Consider the following 24,226-nt stretch of genomic DNA (forward strand, 5'->3'; position numbering starts at 1 on the left):
GAGAACAGAATAAACTGCCTGCATGGATGGGTGGGGGATTCCTTCACGTACACTCGGCAAAAGAGAAGGAGATGATTTGCTGCGGAGGTCACTGCGCATGTCCCAACACAACATACGTCATAAATCCACGTAAGTGATGCCTCCATTGTGCCGTACGTCCTCCAATACCGGGAGGAGGCGATTATTCCACCTCGCAGTCAGCAGTTTATCTACTTGCAGAAAATTTAAATTGGCAGCTTAGTATAGAGATGAATGTATGGGGGCCCTGCACGGAGCTTGGCGTGACTTGCGTAATGAAGAGAGACACGTCGATATGACCCACGTCTTTAGCGCGCATAGTTATACATCAGACAATAGTTACAGAAACCATAACCTTCAACTGTAGCTGACCTTAGAGTCCACTGTAATAGCCCAGTGTTCGTCTCTAAATACATTTCCCCATACAGAATCGCTGCTATGCCGCTGTGCGTTTCTTTCGCCCTGTTCTTCCCTCTTATTTTAGGCCCTCTGTCCTTTTTAGGTTATGTGTCCTTCTTAATATCCATTCACTGTTCCCCTCATTTTACTACTGCTGACCTATCTCGTCCCACTCTTCCCCTGGTCTCCCTGGTCACTGATTTCCTGGGACAAGGCTTCCTGGAAAACTTATGTCCTGGGACAATGGTATCTAGTAGCTAACGTCCTGGGACACCGGTTCCTGGTAACTCATGCCCTTGGACAACGGTTTCTGGTAACGAATGCTCTTGGACAACGGTTCCCGGTAACTCATATCCTGGGACATGGGTTCCTGGTAACTCATGCCCTTGGACAACGGTTTCTGGTAACGCATGCTCTTGGACAACGGTTCCCGGTAACTCATGTCCTGGGACATGGGTTCCTGGTAACTCACGTCCTGGGACACCGGCTCCAGGTTACTTATGCCCTGGGACAACGGGTCCTGGTAACTCATGCCCTTGGAGAACAGTTCCTGGTACCTCAAGTCCTGGGACATGGGTTCCTGGTAACTCACGTCCTGGGACATCGGTTCCTAGTAAATCACGTCCTGGTACAGAGGTTCCTGGCAACTCATGTTCTGGGACAACGGTTCCTGGAACCTCATGTCATGGGACACTGTTCCTGGTAACTCATGCCCTTTGACACTGATTCCTGGTAACTCATGTCCTGGTACAGCGGTTCCTTGTAACTTATGTCCTGTGACAACGGTTCCTTGTACCTCATGTCCTGGGACACCGGTTCCTGATAACTCATGTCCTGGGACACCGGCTCCTGGTAACTCATGTCCTGTTTACACCGGCTCCTGGTACCTCATGTCCTGGGACACCGGTTCATGGTAAATCATGTCCTGGGACACCGGTCCCTGGTAACTCATGTCCTAGGACATTGGCTCCTGGTAACTCATGTCCTGGGACACCGGCTCCTGATAACTCATGTCCTGGGACACCGGTTCATGGTAAATCATGTCCTGGGACACCGGCTCCTGGTAACTGTCCTTTTTAGATTATGTGTTCTTCTTAATATCCATTCACTGTTCCCCTCATTTTACTACTGCTGACCTATCTCGTCCCACTCTTCCCCTGGTCTCCCTGGTCACTGATTCCCTCGGACAAGGCTTCCTGGAAAACTTATGTCCTGGGACAAGGCTTCCTGGAAAACTAATGTCCTGGAACAATGGTATCTAGTAGCTAACGTCCTGGGACACGGGTTCCTGGTAACTCATGCCCTTGGACAACGGTTCATGGTAACGCATGCTCTTGGACCACGGTTCCCGGTAACTCATATCCTGGGACATGGGTTCCTGGTAACTCAGGTCCTGGGACACTGGTTCCTAGTAACTCATGTCCTGGGACACAGGCTCCTGGTAACTCATGTCCTGGGACACAGGCTCCTGGTAACTCATATCCTGGGACACAGGCTCCTAGTAACTCATGTCCTGGGACACCGGCTCCAGGTAACTCATATCCTGGGACACAGGCTCCTGGTAACTCATGTCCTGGGACACTGGTTCCTAGTAACTCACGCCCTGGGACACTGGTTCCTAGTAACTCATGTCCTGGGACACCGGTTCCTGGTAACTCATGTCCTGGGACACCGGTTCCTTGTACCTCATGTCCTGGGACACAGGTTCCTAGTAACTCACGCCCTGGGACACTGGTTCCTGGTAACTCTCGTCCTGGGACACCGGTTCCTGGTAACTCATGTCCTGGGACACCGGCTCCTGGTAACTCATGTCCTGGGACACTGGTTCCTAGTAACTCATGTCCTGGGACACAGGTTCCTAGTAACTCATGTCCTGGAACACCGGTTCCTGGTAACTCATGTCCTGGGACACCGGCTCCTTGTAACTCATGTCCTGGGACACTGGTTCCTAGTAACTCATGTCCTGGGACACAGGTTCCTAGTAACTCATGTCCTGGGACACCGGTTCCTGGTAACTCATGTCCTGGGACATCGGTTCTTAGTAACTCACGCCCTGGGACACCGGTTCCTGGTAACTGATGTTCTGGGACAACGGTTCCTGGTACCTCATGTTCTTGGACACTGGTTCCTGTTAACTCATGTTCTTGGACACTGGTTCCTGGTAACTCATGTTCTTGGACACTGGTTCTTGGTAACTCATGTCATTGGACACTGGTTCCTGGTAACTCATGTACTTGGACACTGGTTCTTGGTAACTCTTGTCCTTGGACACTGGTTCTTGGTAACTCATGTCCTGAGACAACGGTCCACAATAAGCAGCAATCTTTGAGCTTTTAACCAACGGGTGGAAAGAAATATACGGTAAAAATCTGTACCAAATACGCCAAACTTGTATGTGTACAGTACTTGGTGTGAAATGAACATACAACATAGAGGCATTTGTATGCATTTACAGTCTTTTTCGTGATAACAAACATACCATGCAGCTCTCCTAGCGATTTTTTGCGAGAACAATCTTACTTCTGAGTTTAGGATATCCTCCATTTGCTTTCATTCATACCGTGGACTAAAATATGCTTTGATCTGCGTCGTCCAACCGCGCAACATGTGAGACATCGTTTAGGAACCAGGTTTTCGTGGGGAAGGTTGTTTCAAATTGTTTGAAGCCTTGACAACGTGTCAGGTCGTTCCAGAAACTCGGGGCAACGACTGGTCGTTCTGTTTCGACTGCCGCAAGGAATGCATGAGCTATGCTTTGCCAACAAAACTGCTGTTTTCAGGATCAATTCTATTATTTTATGTAAATGCATTTACACGTTTCAATAGTAGGTAGCACTTTTTCAATTTTTAGTTCATCAGCCTGCAGATTTTCATCACTAGTCGGTCGCAATGGGTCAGTGATCGTCATGTCGACCACTGAATTTAAAGTCAAGTATCTTCAGGCAAGTGGGAGTCATTTTAGTTTCGACAATGCAGGTGGGTGTAGACAGTGTACAACTCTCGTGTGGCTGGTTTGGGCATTGTACAACTATTGTTCGGGTAGGTGTAGACACTGTTTGGATTAAGTGTCTTGAAGTAAGTGTCTTGGGTATTGGTAGGTCTGGGCAGTAGTACAAACCCCATATTTGTGGCGGGTGTACCATGTGTACCTCTCTAGTATCCTTAGACTGGTGGAGGCTTTGGATAACTCGAATGTCTGTGGTAGCTGCACACAGTGTACAATTCCAGTGTCTTCAAGAAGGTGTAAGAGTACACAACTGTAGTGTTTAATGTTAAAATTTAAAGCAGTGTATTGGCGATAGAAGTGGACAGTCTGGTCATTGCGGGACTTGTCCAGATATCCTGCCCTATTCCACGAGACCAATATCAACACATGTTTCCGTCTTTGTGTTAACTACAAGGCTCTAACAAAACACACGTGCATTTAAGCGGCTTGAGCCGTAATGTGCGGCTGTTCCTCTGGAGAAGGTTTAATCCATATTTATTTTGTATGACCTCCGATGTCGGAAGTAATAGCATGTCCCGAACACGCCACCACTATTGAACCATTCAAACTGAGGAATCTACGCGCAACGAGTTCCTATTAAACTGGAGCTCAATTTTTATGCATAAAAAAAAGGAAAAAAAGAGTAAGAAATTGATACCTTTGCGAGGTTCAATTAAATCTTGCCAGAGCCGATCGATCGGGAAAAGTACTTTGTTATTGTAGGGAAATAAACGGCTTAAGGCCGTAAAAAGGGCATTAATTTCATACAGTAGGTGTAATTGAACAAAATTATTTAGTGGTAAGAAAATTACGTCAAATGTTGTAGCCTAAAGACATACATGAATTAAAGATATCTCATCGTAAATAAAATAGCAGCCATGTTTCAGCGCTGATGGGTATCGAGAACGCCTTGACTGTCTTGTCCTGGGCTCACAGGCCGCTACACCACTCAATCAACCCCTCCCTAATAGCGTGCTGCGCCAACACAGGGCTGGCTCACTGTGGATGTGTGGTAACTGTAGCCCCGGGCCTGGGGCCGAGAACAACTGTCAGGACGGGTCGGGGACTTCTGGGCGGCCACAGGCACAGTGCTACACAGAGCGTTTAGTTGGTCAACTTTCAAACCTGTGTAGCAGGGACTCATATTCTTGTTGTTTAATGCCGCACTCAGCAATATTCAGGCTATTTGGCGGTGGTCTGTAAATAGTCGAGTATGGACCAGGCAATCCAGTGATCAACATCATCAGCATCGATCTACCTAATTGGGATACAATGACATGTGTCAACCAAGTCAGCGAGCCTGACCACCCGATCCTGTTAGTCGCCTCTAACGAAAAGCATGGGTTACTGAAGACAAATTCTAAGCCGGATCTTCACGGCATCTGGTGTTCTAGTGAATGTCTCGGAGGTACCCATGGGAAAGGTACTGGTGCTGTAGGTACCCAGGTTGTAGGTACCATTGTTATAGGAATCATTGTTGTAGGTACCCGTGTTGCAGGAATCAGGGATTAATACTGGTACCGGTGATGTAGTTACGGATTTTGAAGGTACCCATGTTGTAAAATCCGTGTTGCTTATACCCGTGTTTTAAATACACCTACTGTGTCCGTAGTTACCGTGTGTAGATACCCGTGTTGTAGGTACCCGTGTTGTAGATACCCGTGTTGTAGATACCCGTGTTGTAGATACCTGTGTTGTAGATACCCATGTTGTAGATACCCGTGTTGTAGGTGTCGGTGTTGTAGATACCCCTGTTGTAGATACCCGTGTTGTAGATACCTGTGTTGTAGGTACCCATGTTGTAGATACCCGTGTTGTAGGTGTCCGTGTTGTAGATACCCGTGTTGTAGATACCCGTGTTGTAGATACCCATGTTGTAGATACCCGTGTTGTAGGTGCCCGTGTTGTAGATACCCATGTTGTAGATACCCGTGTTGTAGGTGCCCGTGTTGTAGATACCCATGTTGTAGATACCCGTGTTGTAGGTGTCCGTGTTGTAGATACCCGTGTTGTAGATACCTGTGTTGTAGGTGCCCGTCTTGTAGATACCCATGTTGTAGATACCCGTGTTGTAGGTGTCCGTGTTGTAGATACCCGTGTTGTAGTTGTAGATACCCATGTTGTAGATACCCGTGTTGTAGGTGTCCGTGTTGTAGATACCCGTGTTGTAGTTGTAGATACCCGTGTTGTAGGTACCCGTGTTGTAGATACCCGTGTTGTAGATACCCATGTTATAGATACCCGTGTTGTAGGTACCCGTGTTGTAGATACCCGTGTTGTAGATACCCGTGTTGTAGACACCCGTGTTGTAGGTACCCGTGTTGTAGATACCCGTGTTGTAGATACCCATGTTGTAGATACCTGTGTTGTAGATACCTGTGTTGTAGATACCCGTGTTATAGATACCCGTGTTGTAGGTACCCATGTTGTAGATACCCGTGTTGTAGGTACCCGTGTTGTAGATACCCATGTTGTAGATAGCCGTGTTGTAGGTGTCCGTGTTGTAGGTGTCCGTGTTGTAGATACCCGTGTTGTAGATACCCGTGTTGTAGATACCCGTGTTATAGATACCCGTGTTGTAGATACCCATGTTGTAGGTACCCGTGTTGTAGATACCCGTGTTGTAGATGCCCATGTTGTAGGTACCCGTGATGTAGATACCCGTGTTGTAGTTGCCCATGTTGTAGGTACCCGTGATGTAGGTACCCGTGTTGTAGATGCCCATGTTGTAGATACCCATGTTGTAGATACCCGTGTTGTAGATACCCATGTTGTAGGTACCTGTGTTGTAGATACCCGTGTTGTAGATACCCATGTTGTAGGTACCCGTGTTGTAGATACCCGTGTTGTAGATACCCGTGTTGTAGATACCCATGCTGTAGATACCCATTTTGTAGATACCAGTGTTGTAGGTCACCGTATTGAGATACCTGTGTTGTAGGTACCCATATTGTTGTTATCCTCGTTGTAGGTAGCTAAGCCGTTGATATATATGTTGTACAATGAAATGCTGTCAACCAGGTCAGCGAGCTAGGCCACCCGATGATGTGGGTCGCATGGGTTGCTTGAAAACCAAGTCAATGGTTCAATGGTTCTGGTATTGTTAGTGTGTCAGAGGTACCCGTGGAAAAGGTACTCGTGTTGTAGGTACCCATGTTGTAGATACCTGTGTAACAGGTGCCGTTGTGGTAGGTACCCATGTTGTAGATAACATGTAGTAAGTACCCAAGTTGTAGATACCTGTGTAACAGGTGCCGGTGTGGTAGGTACCCATGTTGTAGATAACATGTAGTAAGTACCCAAGTTGTAGATACCTGTGTTACAGGTGCCCGTGTTGTAGGTACCCATGTTGTTGCTACCCTCGTTGTAGGTGCCCATGTTGTTGCTACCTGTGTTTTAGAGACCGATATTGTAGGTACCTGTGTTGTAGATAACATGTAGTAAGTACCCAAGTTGTAGATACCTGTGTTACAGGTGCCCGTGTTGTAGGTACCAATGTTGTTGCTACCTTCGTTGTAGGTACCTATGTTGTAGATACCTGTGTTTTAGATACCGATATTGTAGGTACCTGTGTTGTAGGTCCCCGTGTTGTAGATACCCGTTTTGTAGGTACATCATGGTGTAGGTACCCGCGTTGTACAAACCCATGTTGTGAGACCCAAGTTGTAGATACCTATGCTGTAGATATCTGTGTTGTAGGTACCTGTGTTGTACAAACCCATGTTTTGAGACCCAAGTTGTAGATACCTATGCTGTAGATATCTGTGTTGTAGATCTTTGTGTTGCAGATGCCTGTTGTAGGTATCTGTGTTGTAGGTACCCGTGTTGTACAAACCCATGTTGTGAGACCCAAGTTGTAGATACCTATGCTGTAGATATTTGTGTTGTAGGTACCTGTGTTGTACAAACCCATGTTGTGAGACCCAAGTTGTAGATACCTATGCTGTAGATATCTGTGTTGTAGATACCCGTGTTGTACAAACCCATGTTGTGAGACCCAAGTTGTAGATACCTATGCTGTAGATATCTTTGTTGTAGATCCCTGTGTTGTACAAACCCATGTTGTGAGACCCAAGTTGTAGATACCTATGCTGTAGATATCTTTGTTGTAGATCCCTGTGTTGCAGATGCCTGTTGTAGATATCTGTGTTGTAGATACCCGTGTTGTACAAACCCATGTTGTGAGACCCAAGTTGTAGATACCTATGCTGTAGATATCTTTGTTGTAGATCCCTGTGTTGTACAAACCCATGTTGTGAGACCCAAGTTGTAGATACCTATGCTGTAGATATCTTTGTTGTAGATCCCTGTGTTGCAGATGCCTGTTGTAGGTACCCGTGTTGTAGGTACCTAACGCCAGTCTTGCGATGTCATGATGTCAACTCCAGGCGATTGTGATCCTTCCTTCTTTGTCACTGTTGGGGGTTGGAAGATGGGTTCAAGATGGGAAGGAGGAAAACCTTGAAGATGATCCAAGATCAGGATGAACTTCAACTGCTACCACCTGAGATTTATTGAATTAGATACATGGTATAGTGAATATGCTTGGTCGACGACACTGGACATAGACAAAACCGTAGGCATTTCTCATGGGTCTTGAGCACAGTCAGAGGAATGAACTGGACATTGAGAAAGTGCTGGTCAGATAGTTCGAAGGCTTCTAATCAGTACAAGAGTATCAATTACAGACTAGAACAACCGTGGAAAGACCTGACGTCCGCTACCCAGTAGACTAAAAACTAGTCTCTGAAATGAACATATTTTACTGAAAAAAGGTCATAGTAAAAAAAAAAGAATATAATGAAAAGAAGCCCTGAGACTTTCTTCATTCCTGAAGCTGAGGAAATCTAGCCTTGCCACATTTTCTAGACTTGCGTGGTCTTTCTTGGATATATTTGTTTCAGGGTCTGTACGACAGACTAGCTGCCCAGAAGAAGGCAAAGTTAGCTTTATCAACTAGAGAGGTCTGTTCCATGACCTGGCGATGTCTGTTCCATCAGCTAGATAGATCTGTTTCATCACCTGGAGAAGTCTGGTCAACGATGGAGATGGCTGTCCCATCAGCTTTAGAAGTTTGTTCAATCAGCTTGAGAGGTCTGTTCCATTAACTAGAGGGGTCTGTTCCATTAACTAGAGGGGTGTCTTCCATCAACTAGAGAGGTCTATTCCATCAACAAGAGGTTTGTTCCATCAACTAGAGAGGTCTGTTTTATCAACTAAAGAGGTCAGTTCCATCAACTAGAGATGTCTGTTCCATCAACTAGAGATGTCTGTTTCATCAACTAGAGATGTCTGTTCCATCAACTAGAGAGGTCTGTTTCAGCAACTCGAGATGTCTGTTCCATCAACTAGAGGGGTCTGTTCCATCAACTAGAGATGTCTGTTTCATCAACTAAAGAGGTCTGTTTCATCACCGAGAACGGTCTGTTCCATCAACAAGAGAGGTCTGTTCCATCAACTAGAGGTTTGTTCCATCAACTAGAGAGGTCTGTTTCATCAACTAAAGAGGTCAGTTCCATCAACTAGAGATGTCTGTTTTATCAACTAGAGAGGTCTGTTCTATCAACTAGAGAGGTCTGTTTCATCAACTAGAGAGGTCTGTTTTATCAACTAAAGGGGTCTGTTCCATCAACTAAAGGGGTCTGTTCCATCAACAAGAGAGGTCTGTTCCATCAACTACAGAGGTCTGTTCCATTAACTAGAGAGGTCTGTTTCATCAACTCGAGATGTCTGTTCCATCAATTAGAGGGGTCTGTTCCATCAACTAAAGAGGTCTGTTTCATCAACTAAAGAGGTCTGCTTCATCAACGAGAAGGGTCTGTTCCATCAACAAGAGAGGTCTGTTTCATTAACTAAAGAGGTCAGTTCCATCAACTAGAGATGTCTGTTTCATCAACTAGAGAGGTCTGTTCTATCAACAAGAGAGGTCAGTTTCATCTACTAGAGATGTCTGTTCCATCAACTAGAGATGTTTATTCCATCAACTAGAGATGTCTGTTTCATCAACTAGAGATGTCTGTTCCATCAACTAGAGAGGTCTGTTCCATCAACTAAAGGGGTCTGTTCTATCAACTAGAGAGGTCTGTTTCATCTTCTAGAGAGGTCTGTTCCAGCAACTAGAGAGGTCTGTTTCATCAACTAGAGATGTCTGTTCCATCAACTAGAGAGGTCTGTTCCATCAACTAGAGAGGTCTGTTCCATCAACTAGAGAGGTCTGTTTCATCAACTAGATAGGTCTGTTCCATCAACTAGAGAGGTCTGTTCTATCAACTAGAGAGGTCTGTTTCATCAACTAAAGGGGTCTGTTCTATCAACTAGAGGGGTCTGTTCTATCAACTAGAGATGTCTGTTTCATCAACTAGGGAGGTCTGTTCCATTAACTAGAGAGGTCTGTTCCATCAACTAGAGAGGTCTGTTCCATCAACTAGAGATGTCTGTTTCATTAACTAGAGATTTCTGTTCCATCAACTTGAGATGTCTGTTTCATCAACTAGAGATGTCTGTTCCATTAACTAGAGAGGTCTGTTCTATCAACTAGAGAGGTCTGTTCTATCAACTAGAGATGTCTGTTCCATCAACTAAAGAGGTCTGTTTCATCAACGAGAAGGGTCTGTTCCATCAACAGGAGAGGTCTGTTCCATCAACAAGAGATGTCTGTTTCATCAACTAGAGAGGTCTGTTCTATCAAGTAGAGATGTCTGTTTCATCAACTAGAGATGTCTGTTCCATCAACTAGAGATGTTTGTTCCATCAACTAGAGATGTCTGTTTCATCAACTAGAGATGTCTGTTCCATTAACTAGAGAGGTCTGTTCTATCAACTAGAGAGGTCTGTTCTATCAACTAGAGATGTCTGTTCCATCAACTAAAGAGGTCTGTTTCATCAACTCGAGATGTCTGTTCCATCAATTAGAGGGGTCTGTTCCATCAACTAGAGAGGTCTGTTTCATCAACTAAAGAGGTCTGCTTCATCAACGAGAAGGGTCTGTTCCATCAACAAGAGAGGTCTGTTTCATTAACTAAAGAGGTCAGTTCCATCAACTAGAGATGTCTGTTTCATCAACTAGAGAGGTCTGTTCTATCAACAAGAGAGGTCAGTTTCATCTACTAGAGATGTCTGTTCCATCAACTAGAGATGTTTATTCCATCAACTAGAGATGTCTGTTTCATCAACTAGAGATGTCTGTTCCATCAACTAGAGAGGTCTGTTCCATCAACTAAAGGGGTCTGTTCTATCAACTAGAGAGGTCTGTTCCATCAACTAGAGAGGTCTGTTCCATCAACTAGAGAGGTCTGTTCCATCAACTAGAGGTTTGTTCCATCAACTAGAGAGGTCTGTTCCATTAACTAGAAGGGTGTCTTCCATCAACTAGAGGGGTCTGTTCCATCAACTAGAGGGGTCTGTTCCATCAACTAGAGATGTCTGTTCCATCAACTAAAGGAGTATGTTCGATCAACTAGAGAGATCTGTTCCATCAACTAGAAAGGTCTGTTCCATCAACTAGAGGGGTCTGTTCCACCAACTAGAGAGGTCTGTTCCATCAATCAGGGGGGTCTGTTTCATCAACTAGAGAGGTCTGTTACATCAACTAGAGATGTCTGTTCCATCAACTAGAGAGGTCTGTTCCATCAACTAGAGAGATCTGTTTCATCAACTAAAGAGGTCTGTTCCATCAACTAGAGAGGTCTGTTCCATCAACGAGAGAATGTTCCATCAGCTGGAGAGGTTCTTTTCCAGAAAGGGAAGGTGAAGGGTTTCAGAGATTCTTAAGGAATAACCTTCATGGAAAATCACCTGTGGAGAGACAAACTGCCTAAGTTAATGAGTTGAGCAACTGTGTCTGAAACGCTTCTCAGAGAGTTAGCTGGACTCCCATACAAGTAACACAGACTCTCACAAGAATAATGGCGACTCTCATCAAATAAACATTGTAATAAGACTGCCTCTTTAGAAAGTAATACTGACTGTCTTCAAATATTACTCTCTTGAATGCTATGTCGATTCTTGAATGAACACATACTGCCCTTGAAGAGAGTTGCTGATACCACAAACCGAACCATCACAAATATATAAATCAAAGAATCCTCTACAAATGCATTCTGTATGACATATTGTGTTTCCTCGAAGCAGTGATTTATCCATTTTTCAATCTCCAAATTGGATGTAGGTCCTCCATCATTCCCACTTGTTATCTGCAGCCTGCAGCCTGCAGCCTGTTGTCTTTACGCATCCTCCTTGGCGACACACACGGACCCCAACAGCGTAGAGGGAGACGTGCGTGCGTGCGTGTGGGGAGTCACACTGTCATGTTTCCTGACTTGGCTGATAACAGCACTGATGAGACCTGCTATGCGTTGTTATGCCAGTGTTTCGTAATGATAACAACAGCTTCCTTTTGTATGTTTATCATAAATTAACAGCCTTTGAAGTTGTTGTTGTTGTTGTTGTTGTTGACATATGTATATACACTAAACGCCAAAAAGAAACGTTACCCTCCTTCCTTAATGACGGAGGTACCTATCTACAGCTGGCGTTGTGATGCGTTGACGTCCATTTCTCGGTCTGTCTACGGTGACCCCAGTCTGTCTGAAGCCCTGAATAAGTCTTATACACGTGAAATGGATGCAAATACTGCTTGGATATTGCTGCGTTTTGGCGATTGATATTTCTATATGTAAACAGCAAATGGAAAAATGTTACTTTGCAAGTAAAAATGTTAACAAAGGTAATTTTAGATGTTCCTAAGCATTTTTTCACAATATCAAAGACACGTTTTACTTGTTTTCACTAATGCAAATTAGCAGACAATGTTTTAAAAGACTGAAATCATAGGAGTGATTATTTAACAAGTTTACACACTCTACAATAGTTGTTTCTTAGTTGTAAAATGGTGACTTTAAATTGTTTATCTTTGTCTTCATCCGTTCTTTTGGACATCTAAATCAGTGTTGTTTGGTTTATTTCGGCAAGGACGAAAATAGGACAATTTAATGCTTCTGCAAAAGATGCATTTCACCTAAATATGAATGCATTTGAGATGGGTTTTTTTTCGTGATTTGCATAAAGCTGTGTTGTTAAACTTTCTTCTTAACTAATACCTTCTAACATATCTTTGATAGTTTTGAAGTAATTCATAAAGGTAGGAGGGTAACGTTTCTTTTGGCGCTTAGTGTATACAGGTAGAGATTATTGTGGCATGGGTTTATATTAGTCATTTTGTTTTAGATTTAAATTCTATTTTAGATTTGAAACAGGGAAAAATGGTCGAATATACGCAGTCAAACAACTGTTCGAATTACACGAAAGAATGCAGTCTTAAGAAGAGCAGAAGTCAGTAAAAACACCTTTGTTCATCGTTAGGCAGGTTTCAGTTTGTGTCCTCGCAGCGTGACGTTGCTCGTCGATTTAACGACCACAGAAACATCCTTTAGCACTGATAGCTACGTTTTCAGCATAACATTCAATCAGATTATAGACCGTCCCCGTAGAGGCTGCCCGCCAATAACGACCTCACGACCAATGGATTCGAACCACACACCTCGACACAGGTTCCAGACAGTAACACTGACAGCCCGTACCAAACTTGGCACCATAGGTGTTTCTGTGAGAACAGTTCCACGACGTTTATGGGATTGTTCTGGGCTCTATTATGATTCATTGTAGATTATGTGTATTTTAAATCAGAACTATATTTTCTTTGACCAAATATCACTGGAGTCATTTCTGGTAGTCCATGGCTAGATATTGCTGGAATATTGCCTTCAACGCGTAAAATTGAACTCAGCCAGTCATATTCAAATCAGAACTATATTTTCTGTGACCAAATATGAGTGGAGTCAACTGCCATGGCTACAGTTTGACTATTGCCTTCAACGCAGACAGCCTCGAAACCAGACCTTCATTATGAGATATCCAACTGTTTCCAAACTTGAGTACTTAATGTATTCCATCATAGTCTGGCTGTTCCGCTAACCCTCGTACCATGAGAGTGCACATGCAGATAACCCCGCTATTTAACATCGAGATGAAATGACATAATGAGTGAGTGGGTTTAGTTTTACGCCGCACTTAGCAATATTCCAGCTATGTGGCCGTCTGTAAATAATCGAGTCTGGACCAGACAATCCAGTGATCAACAGTATGAACATCGATCTACGCAATTGGGATACGATGACATGTGTCAACCAAGTCAGTGAGCCTGAACATGCGACTCCGTTAGTCGCCTCTTACGACAAGCATGGGTTATTGCAATTCTAACCTGGATCTTCAAGGATAATGACATCAGATTCATATGGGGATTTTTAACTGTCATATCCGCACCCGTTAGTCTCATCTAAAGACGTTGACGTGCTGTGACACATCAGGCAAAGTAGACTGACAGCCAAAAACATAACTTTACCTTAGATATAAATCAATTTAGTTTTAATGTGTATCAATTTAGTTTTTATATGTGTGTGTGTGTGTGTCTGTGTGTGTCTCTGTGTGTGTGTGTGTGTGTGTGTGCTCGTGTGTGTGTGTGTGTGTGTGTGTGTGTGTGTGTGTGTGTGTGTGTGTGTGTGTGTGTGTGTGTGTAAACTAAATTGATGTGTCACATAGCAATGGATATTGGCATGATAGAAATATGGATAGCATAACAATATATCATCTAAATAGAAAAAATCGACTGTCATTAGTGAAGACGGCCCTCTGCCAGTCACGTCGCTGCCAACGACGTAGAGTGAAGGCCCATTACCGCTGACTACGATCTGCACTGTCAATAACTGCTGTTTTCATGTTCTTCAAGATCCCTACACCCATTTACTGATTTAGCCCTGAGTCGCCTTGCAAGGCATTTGTCGCCCATGACGTCACTGTGAAGAATCGGATCCGGGTGTGCAAAATACGCAAGTACCCGTGTTCATTGGGGTAGTTACATTGGATCTGTCTGCTCGTTCTGTCAGTAACGTCGCTTTATTTTAATTAAAGTAACACATGTTCTAGCAATGTGGGCATGGGTGGCTCTCGTCCGAATAATACCCAGGGCCAATTCGCGTTGTTTGGTTGTCGGTCGCGGCATTTCAGTGGTGGTCATCAGCGTGGGTGTATCTACACGCCGTCCGTGTCATATATATATTCCCAGGCGCCATGTGGCTGGCATTGTGTTACACTGTCTACACAAAAAATATGTTCCTTATATGTATATCACTTTCTACAAAGAACGTTGTTGTCTCTGGACGATATATTTTCCTTTGATTTCGTTTGATTGTGTTTCCAATTTTTGCAATGTCAATTTAAAGGTGGTCAACTTTCTTTTAGCCGTCGGTATATTTAAAGTCGCTGAAATTTTATATATTGTACAAGTCTTTGGAAATCTCAAACAAAATGCATGAAAAAATAATTGGTAAATCTCTTTTAATACATTCAATGAAAACAATATCCATTTAATCAGCAAGTTCAGACTGGCCCTTCCACGGGGTAAACAAAGTCTGCACGATCCATGTCATTATCGTTGCAGGCTCTTAGATCAAAGAAACATACTGCTTTATACAACAGACGGCAGCGGGGATCGATGGAGTATACGTCAAATATTGGGAGCTATAAAGGTAGAAATATTCCTGAATAATGTCCGGACGAATCTCCACCTCAAAAGTAAAGATATGAAAGATGTCTTGAGAAATAAGTGGCGCACCATTCCATCCGAAACCGGAATTATGGCGAATTCAGTCGCCTAATTTGAATAATAAGTGGAAAGGAATCGACTGGCCCCGGTATAATCGCCACTATTTCCTCCCTCCTCCGTCAGAAGCAAGAAATCTGAACGTAAACCTCGGCGTGCCTCCAGTATTGATGGCAGATACTGCCAAATGGTTATGGCATTTTAATAAGCTTGTCTGCCATGACTATCATTTCCCTGCTATGAACATTCCAGAATAAATATCTAAATCGCTTTGTAATACGTTTCGATTCATATCCGTCGTTCAATCTTCGAGATGTTCTTATCTCAGGTTTCGCTGTAAGTTAGCGGTGTGGTTCTATGGGCGGGGACGGCAGCAGCAGTGTGAACGACTTCACTTGAGAGCAGCGTCATTAGCGGCAGCGGAAGCAATACATGTCAACTGATATCTCTGACAATGATGACGGGAAGTTTTGCTAACGATCCGAAGTTTCTTCCAGATTATTCGATATTTGACTAATTTGGGAGCGTCACTGAAGCCAAGGGAACGACATTCACAGCATCATGGAGTGAGAATCACTGTATCATAGTGGGAGGGGGCACTGTATCAGGGAAAGGGGAAGGGGGCACTGTATCAGGGAAGGGGGGGAGGCGGCACTGTATCAGGGAAAGGGGAGGGAGGGGCACTGTATCAGGGAAAGGCGGAGGGACGGGGGCACTGTGTCAGGGGGGGGGAGGGGAGGGGCACTGTATCAGGGAAAGGGGAGGGGAGGCGGCACTGTATCAGGGAAAGGGGGAAGGGGCACTGTATCCGAGACAGGGTGACACTGTATCAGACAGGGTGACACTGTATCAGGGAGAAGTGAGTGAGTGAGTTTAGTTTTACGCCACTTTTAGAAACATTCTAGTAATATCACGGCGGGGGACACCAGAAATGGGCTTCACACATGAACCCATGTAGGAAATCGAACCCGGGTCTTCGACTTGATGAGCGAGCGTTTTAACCACTAGGCTACCCCACCGCCCTCAGGGAGAAGATGAAACTCCCTGCTTAATCATTTCTTTTTAAAAGGATTTCTTCCGCGATTGCTTGGAAGTTGAAATGTCTGAACGTCACCCCAGTATATCCAGTGATGGCAGTAATATGTGCACTATGTACACAGTAACCAAGTGATAGGGAAATGTAGATACTCCTTCAGTAAATGAACGAACAAGTATGTGTTTAGTTGTCAATGGCTGCAGTGTCTGACGAGGCTTTGCTCGGTGCGGGTGTATTAGTGTATGTGCGCATGCATTTTGTAAATCTCACCTCAGGCGACTGGTGAAATCGGTGGTCCAACAATCGGTATCATTGCCGTGTTTGATGTCTGTGGCGGGCAGGCGCACATTTAATACATGGTTGCCTGGCCCCAGACGGGCGAGATTGCATTGTCGGGGGATATTATTGTAATGATATTCATAGCGTGGTGTCGAGTGACAGGCCGGCCAATCGAGGCTTCATTGACAATACACGTTACTCAATGATCATAGAAAATGAGAAAATATAATTGATAAGTTCCAGATGGTAACTACCCCACACACAGACATTGTTATGTATCCCTGGCTGAAATATTCACTAATGTCAGCATTTTATTCGATGCCATAGCTTTATTTTCGGTGGCAGGCTAGCCCTGAGTGAGTGAGTTTAGTTTTACGCCGCACTCAGCAATATCCCAGCTATATGGCGGCGGTCTGTAAATAATCGAGTCCGGACCAGACAATACAGTGATCAACAGCATGAGCATCGATCTGCGCAATTGGGAACCGATGACATGTGTCATCCAAGTCAGCGAAACTGACCACCCGATCCCGTTAGTCGCCTCTTACGACAAGCATAGTCGCCTTTTATAGGTTGGAGTGTTTGATTTATATCTACGCCCGTGGTTCGAGTCACAGCATCAGTTAATTCTTATTGTTTTAGACGTGTTTCAATAGCTTAACAAATTAGCCGCAATTTTCTGTTTAGAGTTGCCTCCCTTATGAATGTCGGGATTCTAAGATCGTGGGTTCTCCCTGATACTTATTCTTGCTTTGTCACCGTCGTACTACCGCCCTTGTTACAAGCGACGGGGTACAATGTTTCTTTGTATTTTCGTCGATTGCTATACTTCTACACATGCTACTTCATATTGTCGACCCTGTATCCTTTGGATTGACCTGGGAAGCTTGGCGGAATGTTGTTCGGCGAGTATGGATGTATCTATGAGGTAATACCCTCGTCCCATTGTAACTTACCCGTTACTATGGTTACACTTTGTCGCGTGCAGTGTACCTGATACTTTCCACACCACCGTAAACAGTTCTTCATAACTTCTAGTGACCAGCTAGAACCGAGTCTCTCCGTGACAATCTTCTCCATCAACTGAACGGTAATTAGGCATCTTAAAAGTCGTCTGTCTTGTGTGACACACGCAGTAGATCTATTAGTGCAGAGCCTGGTATGTCCCCGATCTGTGTGTCGTCTGCGAGCTGTCTAAAACCGCCGCCATCTTGAATCAGACGATAGTGAAATCAACGAAACCTGTAATTAACCGAGTTTACACTGCTGCATGTGGTCGAGGCCGGCAGCGACATCATTACAACCTTGGCGTTCCATCACTGCCGTGGCAGCCAACATGGTATTGTTGGGGATGTGTAATAGTGATCACAGAGCCCCGGACGGAGACACAGAAAGGGCGTGGCCATCATGGCGTCAGGGCACGCCGGCAGCAGGCAGAGAACAGTCGGACGAGCATAACGTGCCCAGGTGAAGCCTGCATCAGCTGTATCCAATGGCATCACCCAGTACATATGCTAAATGATAACGTCTCTGACAAAGGAGAGTAAAATATTTTAATAGTTATCGCACTACTCATCCCTTCATCCATTTTCTATGTACAAGGGAGTTAAAACTTAGCAACTTGTTATAAACCAATGTTATAAATACTGACTGAAACGACTATGTTTACCATCTTAAATGTTCTCTTCAGATCCTCTCAAATCTCTGTTAATATGAACATAGACATAAATCTGGAATGTTCTTTTTTGGCATACTTTCTAGGTCTCCATCGTAAGGTTTCGCTAATCAACGTAATATTGCTGTGAAAGCTGCCCCAGGTAATGACTGTTTGTTACAATCAAATAGTCATGCTACACGATAAATGACCCTTGAAGATCCGGGTTAGAGTTTGTATTCACCAATCCATGCTTGTCGTACGGATCGGGTTGTCAGGCTCGCCGATGTGGTAGACACACGTCATCGTATCCCAGTTGCGTTGATCGATGCTCATGTTGTTGATCACTGGATTGTCTGGTCCAGACTCGGTTATTTACATACTGTCGCCATATTGCTGGAATATTGCTGAGTGTGGCGTTAAACAACCAACCAACCTGATTACAGTAAATCCCCAGGTCGTCTACCCAGTAGATGTAGGTAATTTATCTTCGTTAGGTGGACGAGTCGTGGCTGGGCTACTTGCATGTCACAGTGTTCCAGCAGGTTGATACAAAGGACATACTACAAACACTGGTGCGCCTGATCCAGATTCGATCACTTCAAGATCGTCATATAGCTAAAACATTCTCCGATGTTAAACAACACTCGCTTCACAGTTTCACCCAGTATGGTCAGTGGGTCAGTAGAGACAGTTGACGTGCAGGGCCCCGTTCCTCAAAGCGATCGTAGCGCTAAGGTGATCGTAACTCCCATACTTTAACACAGACCTACGACTGTCGTAGCGCTACGATCGCTTTGAGGAACGGGGTCCTGGTTGGGATTCAACCGTCAGAGAGGATCCGCGAGCTACGGTTGCCTGGTTTCGTGTGTCGGCATATACCCGTACACCCTAAAACTGCCACCCACCCACAGAGCACCCTGTCATCTGTCAACTGTGTTTGCTGCACCATTAATCTCTATTTAGTTTCTTTCTTCGTGCTCGCGCTCGGTTAAGTAATCTCACCAGTGTTTTTGTTGCTGACAGCTGGGTTGAAGCGAGAGTTTTTGAGCGCCCATACTTGAATGACACTCCGTTACGTAACATAGTATGTGTATTTCAAGATGGCTGCCTACTGAGTGTCATCCATCTTGTAATTGGTAGTACTAGACGTACAACTAATCAGGATAAACCCCGAGGGGGTCATCGTGAAGTGGGTGTGCTCATTGTGGCGAAACAATGACGGCAGTATTGAGGAAACACTTAAGTGAAGCGTTTGTTCACAGGGAGCTTGAATTATGGATGGGAGGATTTTTATGGGATTGTCGATCAAAGGTATTTAAATTTTCCTGCTTGGTTTGATGAATTCCCGTTTCATTCTAACAATACCCTCTGTAATCTCGTGACAATGGATGACGGATACTGGTAACGTTCGAATTCATATATCTTCCTTCAGCAAACATCAGCACATTCATCTATCTCTTTAGGCCACAATCATCATCATCATCATCATCAACATCATCATCATCATCATCATCATCATCATCATCATCATCATCATCATCATCATATTCATTCATTCATTCATTCATTCATTCATTCATTCATTCATTCATTCATTCATTCATTTATTTATTTATTTATTTATTTATTTATTTATTTATTTATTTATGTGTGTGTTTGTCCATTAATTATTTATCAAATTATTATAACAAAATGTAGTATATTCGTTTGAATACATCCATTGGAGCATATCTATACAGACTTCAAAACCAGTCGTTGTATGGAGCGTTTCTGGGACTGGCGAGTACCCTGTGTTTGCCGCGAAGACTTTGCATGTTAACACATCAATGTTTACTTCTGTTTGGTTTGGCGGTGGGGTGAGTGGCCTAGTTGTTTCAGTCCCAGCAATTCATCGTGCCGGTTTGCGTCCCTCGTGCCTTCATGAACCGCAGATTTCTTTGAGAATGTTTCGGGGGTTGTCTACACCATGCCACGCTCGTGGGTTCCACCAAAATGGTAACCCTGTATCAGCCCTGTATCACAGAGGCCCTTCAGTCAGCTGACACGGTGCTGTGCTATAACTGAAATATCGTTCAAAGCGTCGTTAAAGAAACCTCCCCCCCCCCCCCTCACTCACTCACCGACACAGTGGCCTGGCTACTCGATGTTTTACCCCACTCTGTAACAAAGGCAACAACATTTGGATTACCTCCTCAGTACACTATTTGGTGACAGTTATCTGACACAACAAACTGTACTATAATCAGGGAGACTCTATAGTATCCCTGCTATAATGGACGACGGTGTGACTGACAGAAGGAGAGCATCGCTGCCCGTGTCAGCTGTTTGTGACTAAATATTGCGTTGGACGTCAAGTTAATTTCTTGGTTGTTTCATATACCTGATAACCGACACTGTTTCCTTTCAAACTTCTCTTTTAACTCCGTCTCCATCTCGTAAACAGTCGTAGCTGGGCTTCAGAGTGAATGGCGCAACCGTCGTATCCCTGCAGGTGCGCGGTACCACGCAGAGCCGGTAATAGCGCAATAATCGCAGTATCAATAAATCTGTTCATATTTCCACAAGAAATATTTACATTTTACTTTGTTTGTAATAAAAACAAAGCATAAATACTTCCACGCAGATATCCAGTGCGCCGCTCTCCACGCCTCAAACGCCATCATACCGTATTAACATAAAAACGAAACTGTTTTTTCAGTTCGATTATGTTTGTTTCCAGTTACACGCGACAATTAAGTATCGATAATATTCCACAATAAATCTCCGGTGCTTTTGTTAGCAATTACAACAAGCGTCTGATCGCGGTTGGGACTGACCAGTTCTACCTGTCTGGGGCGACGGGATTCTACGTGTAACGAACCATGCACCGAAATCCCATTAAGTCAATCGAAGGAACGAACAATGCGGCTCTTCATGGATTATTAAAGATCGATCGGTGGTATTTGACTTTAATATACCTCTTTGTAATACCTTAAAACCGCCACTACAACGCCGGTATTTTCCTAACGACTAATAACAAACGATCAATTTTCTCTACGAGCTTTACATGACTCTGTGGGGACACACTATGCAGTGATCTGCTACATTCCGGCAGTTTTCGGACCGGCAGCCCCTTCCGCCGTTATCAACGTCGCTTGATAAGCCGGGGGAGGTGAGGGGTGGGAGGGGGTGCAGATAACAGGATGGAGGGATGTGTGAGTATGTGACACAAAACTTCAAGAATGTCTATTTGGCTGGGAGAGAAGCCATGTCAGAAACAAGCCTTGAATATGGTGTCAGTTTAGAAATGTGTAGAAACATGACATGATGATTGATTTTCGACGTAACTAAAACGGACTGTGTCAATGATACACTTCTTCTGTGTTTCTTTTCAACGCTGACAATGTCCGGCAGTATCTCGGCTGCAGGGGTCTCGGGTCTCACATGTTATAAACCATATACTCCCGTTGAAGGCTGACTATGTCCGACAGTATCTCGGCTGAAGGGGCCTCGGGTCTCACTCTCGGCAGTGTTATAAACCATAATCCCGTTCAAGGCTGACTGTGTCCGGCAGTATCTCGGCTGAAGGGGTCTCGGGTCTCACACATTCACGCAGTGTTATTCAATATAGTTCATCACCCCAATAACTGCATGCATAGCATCATTTAAGTACGAATCCCTCCGTTGTTGAATCAGTTTTAAAGTTACGTTTCTATTAAAGCTATATCGCAATACTGTACTTAAGATATAGCTGTATTTCAGAAAACCATGTTTTGTGAAGTTTAGAAATATTTGGTTACTGTAACCTGAAGGTGTCGTGGGTACGACTGTGTCAACATGCCCCCTTATGAATACGACGTAACCTACTTAACATGTTCAGGATGCCGTTAACGTCGATGTTTTAGTAACGTTGACAGCGATGCCGTGAACTCTGATTAAAAAGAAACATCATCCAAACAAATAACATAGTGCATCATCTGTATTACAGTCTCACTACTGCCTGAAAACATCGGTATCTTGTCACAGAATTCCTGACAGTTTGTCAAGGTCTATAGAAATCACTGCAGCACATGTCGCCGTGTGACGTTACCGGAAGATAGCACCATGTCGGTAATGTAAAGGCCACATCGCCGCTCCTGCTTGCAGCGTATCACAGATTGTGCATCCTCTTGTGGATTATGATGATTATGTAGATTATGTTGTACAGATCCCAACATTGTTGTATGTACGCCGCGATGGTCTGTGTGTAGTGTACGGACGCCCCACGGTGATAGATGCACTCTGTGCCAGGTTGTGTTGTACACGGACCCCTAAACTGTTGTATACAGGATGTACCGTGCAGTAGACATTGTACAAAGACAACAACAATGTCGTTTACACGCTGTACGTGAATGTGTTGTATACACGCTGTATCGGACTGTCTGTTGTACAGACCCCTCCACTGTTGTATACACGCTGTATCGGACTGTCTGTGTTGTACAAATACCCCTACACTGTTGTATACACACTGTTGTATACACGCTGTATCGGACTGTCTGTGTTGTACAGAGACCCCTTCACTGTTGTATACACGCTGTATCGGACTGTCTGTGTTGTACAGAGACTCCGTCACTGTTGTATACACGCCGTATCGGACTGTCTGTGTTGTACAGAGACACCTTCACTGTTGTATACATACTGTATCGGACTGTCTGTGTTGTACAGAAACCCCCTTCACTGTTGTATACACGCTGTATCGGACTGTCTTTGTTGTAGAAAGACCCCTACACTGTTGTATACACGCTGTATCGGACTGTCTGTGTTGTACAGAGACCCCTTCACTGTTGTATACACGCTGTATCGGACTGTCTGTGTTGTACAGAGACCCCTTCACTGTTGTATAAACGTTGTATCGGACTGTCTGTGTTGTACAGAGACCCTTACACTATTGTATACACGCTGTATCGGACTGTCTGTGTTGTACAGAGACACTATTGTATACCCTATCACTGCTGTACTGCTGTATACACGCTGTATCGGACTGTCCGTGTTGTACAAAGACCCTACACTGTTGTATACACGCTGTATCGGACTGTCTCTGTTGTACAGAGACCCTACACTGCTCTGCTGTTGTATACACGCTGTATCGGACTGTCTGTGTTGTACAAAGACCCCTACACTGTTGTATACACGCTGTATCGGACTGTCTGCGTTGTACACAGACCCTTACACTATTGTATACACGCTGTATCGGACTGTCCGTGTTGTACAGAGACCCCTACACTGCTGTATACACGCTGTATCGGACTGTCCGTGTTGTACAAAGACCCCTACACTGTTGTATACACGCTGTATCGGACTGTCTCTGTTGTACAGATACCCTACACTGCTGTATACACGCTGTATCGGACTGTCTGTGTTGTACAAAGACCCCTACACTGTTGTATACACGCTGTATCGGACTGTCTGCGTTGTACAGAGACCCTTACACTATTGTATACACGCTGCATCGGACTGTCTCTGTTGAAATAGATTACAGTTTCTGAAAATAAAGAAAGTCTCTGGGCATTTTTCATTATATTTTATTATTATCAATTAGGAACCGTTTTTTATGTTGTTGTTTTTCATTTAGAGTCTAGATGTAAGTCTAGAGATGGCCTAGAATGTCTGTACAGGATTTAATCTGGATCCTCACAGTAAGTGAGTCCAAGTGCTTATTTGAAAACGTGTGCGGTAGTGTATAATGTACTTTCATAATCTGACAGCGGTGTTCGCCATGTTTAGATATGCATACCATGCTTCTGCGTGGCCGTGTGCATGTTTATATCCAGTTGTGCATGTGAGGCAATGCTGCAATGCATGACACAACGGCAGGCACAACCGTGATTGTTACTGGACTCTGAGGCCATGAATCCGGTCGACATCGACGAGAGTCAATACAGCACATCTCGGCAACTCGCACGCCCAAAGCACCTAATAACTCGAATTATTTCTAAGTCGATATATATCGACGATTAACTTCACATGCGTCAGATTCATTATCGCCTCTATGTTTTAATACAGACATGACGTCGCGTAATATATGACTCGTCGCTCTAACTGGTGGACCGACCAACTATTTAAGTATTATTGCGCATGAGTTAAACTGAAGTGCGCCTTTAAATAGACAGTGGAAGTAATGGTTCAGTAGGTTTCAATAAAAGTGTCAGAGGAATCTAACTATTCCCCTGCAGTGGA

The 24,226-nt window shown here is 44.2% G+C and overlaps 3 protein-coding genes across 3 annotated transcripts; all 3 read right to left on the minus strand.

Moving 5' to 3' along the window:
• Positions 1 to 667: 667 nt before the first annotated feature.
• Positions 668 to 1,021, minus strand: LOC124280116 (variable charge X-linked protein 3B-like). Its single transcript, XM_046716007.1, has one exon. The coding sequence runs from the start codon at positions 1,019 to 1,021 to the stop codon at positions 668 to 670; it is 354 nt and encodes a 117-aa protein (XP_046571963.1).
• A 712-nt stretch (positions 1,022 to 1,733) lies between these two features.
• LOC124280117 (RNA-binding protein 12-like) lies at positions 1,734 to 4,547 on the minus strand. Its single transcript, XM_046716008.1, has 3 exons — positions 4,404 to 4,547; positions 2,554 to 2,710; positions 1,734 to 2,380 (listed from the first exon to the last, which is right to left on the minus strand). Exons 1-3 carry the CDS (start codon positions 4,545 to 4,547, stop codon positions 1,734 to 1,736), a joined length of 948 nt encoding a protein of 315 aa, XP_046571964.1.
• Positions 4,548 to 5,015: 468 nt separating this feature from the next.
• LOC124280118 (uncharacterized PPE family protein PPE21-like) lies at positions 5,016 to 6,293 on the minus strand. The gene has a single exon (XM_046716009.1). It carries the CDS (start codon positions 6,291 to 6,293, stop codon positions 5,016 to 5,018), a length of 1,278 nt encoding a protein of 425 aa, XP_046571965.1.
• Positions 6,294 to 24,226: the final 17,933 nt, after the last annotated feature.

The sequence above is a fragment of the Haliotis rubra genome, unplaced genomic scaffold (assembly GCF_003918875.1).
Source record: "Haliotis rubra isolate DU_JTF1 unplaced genomic scaffold, ASM391887v1 Scf260, whole genome shotgun sequence".
NCBI classification, from domain to species: Eukaryota; Metazoa; Mollusca; class Gastropoda; order Lepetellida; family Haliotidae; genus Haliotis; species Haliotis rubra.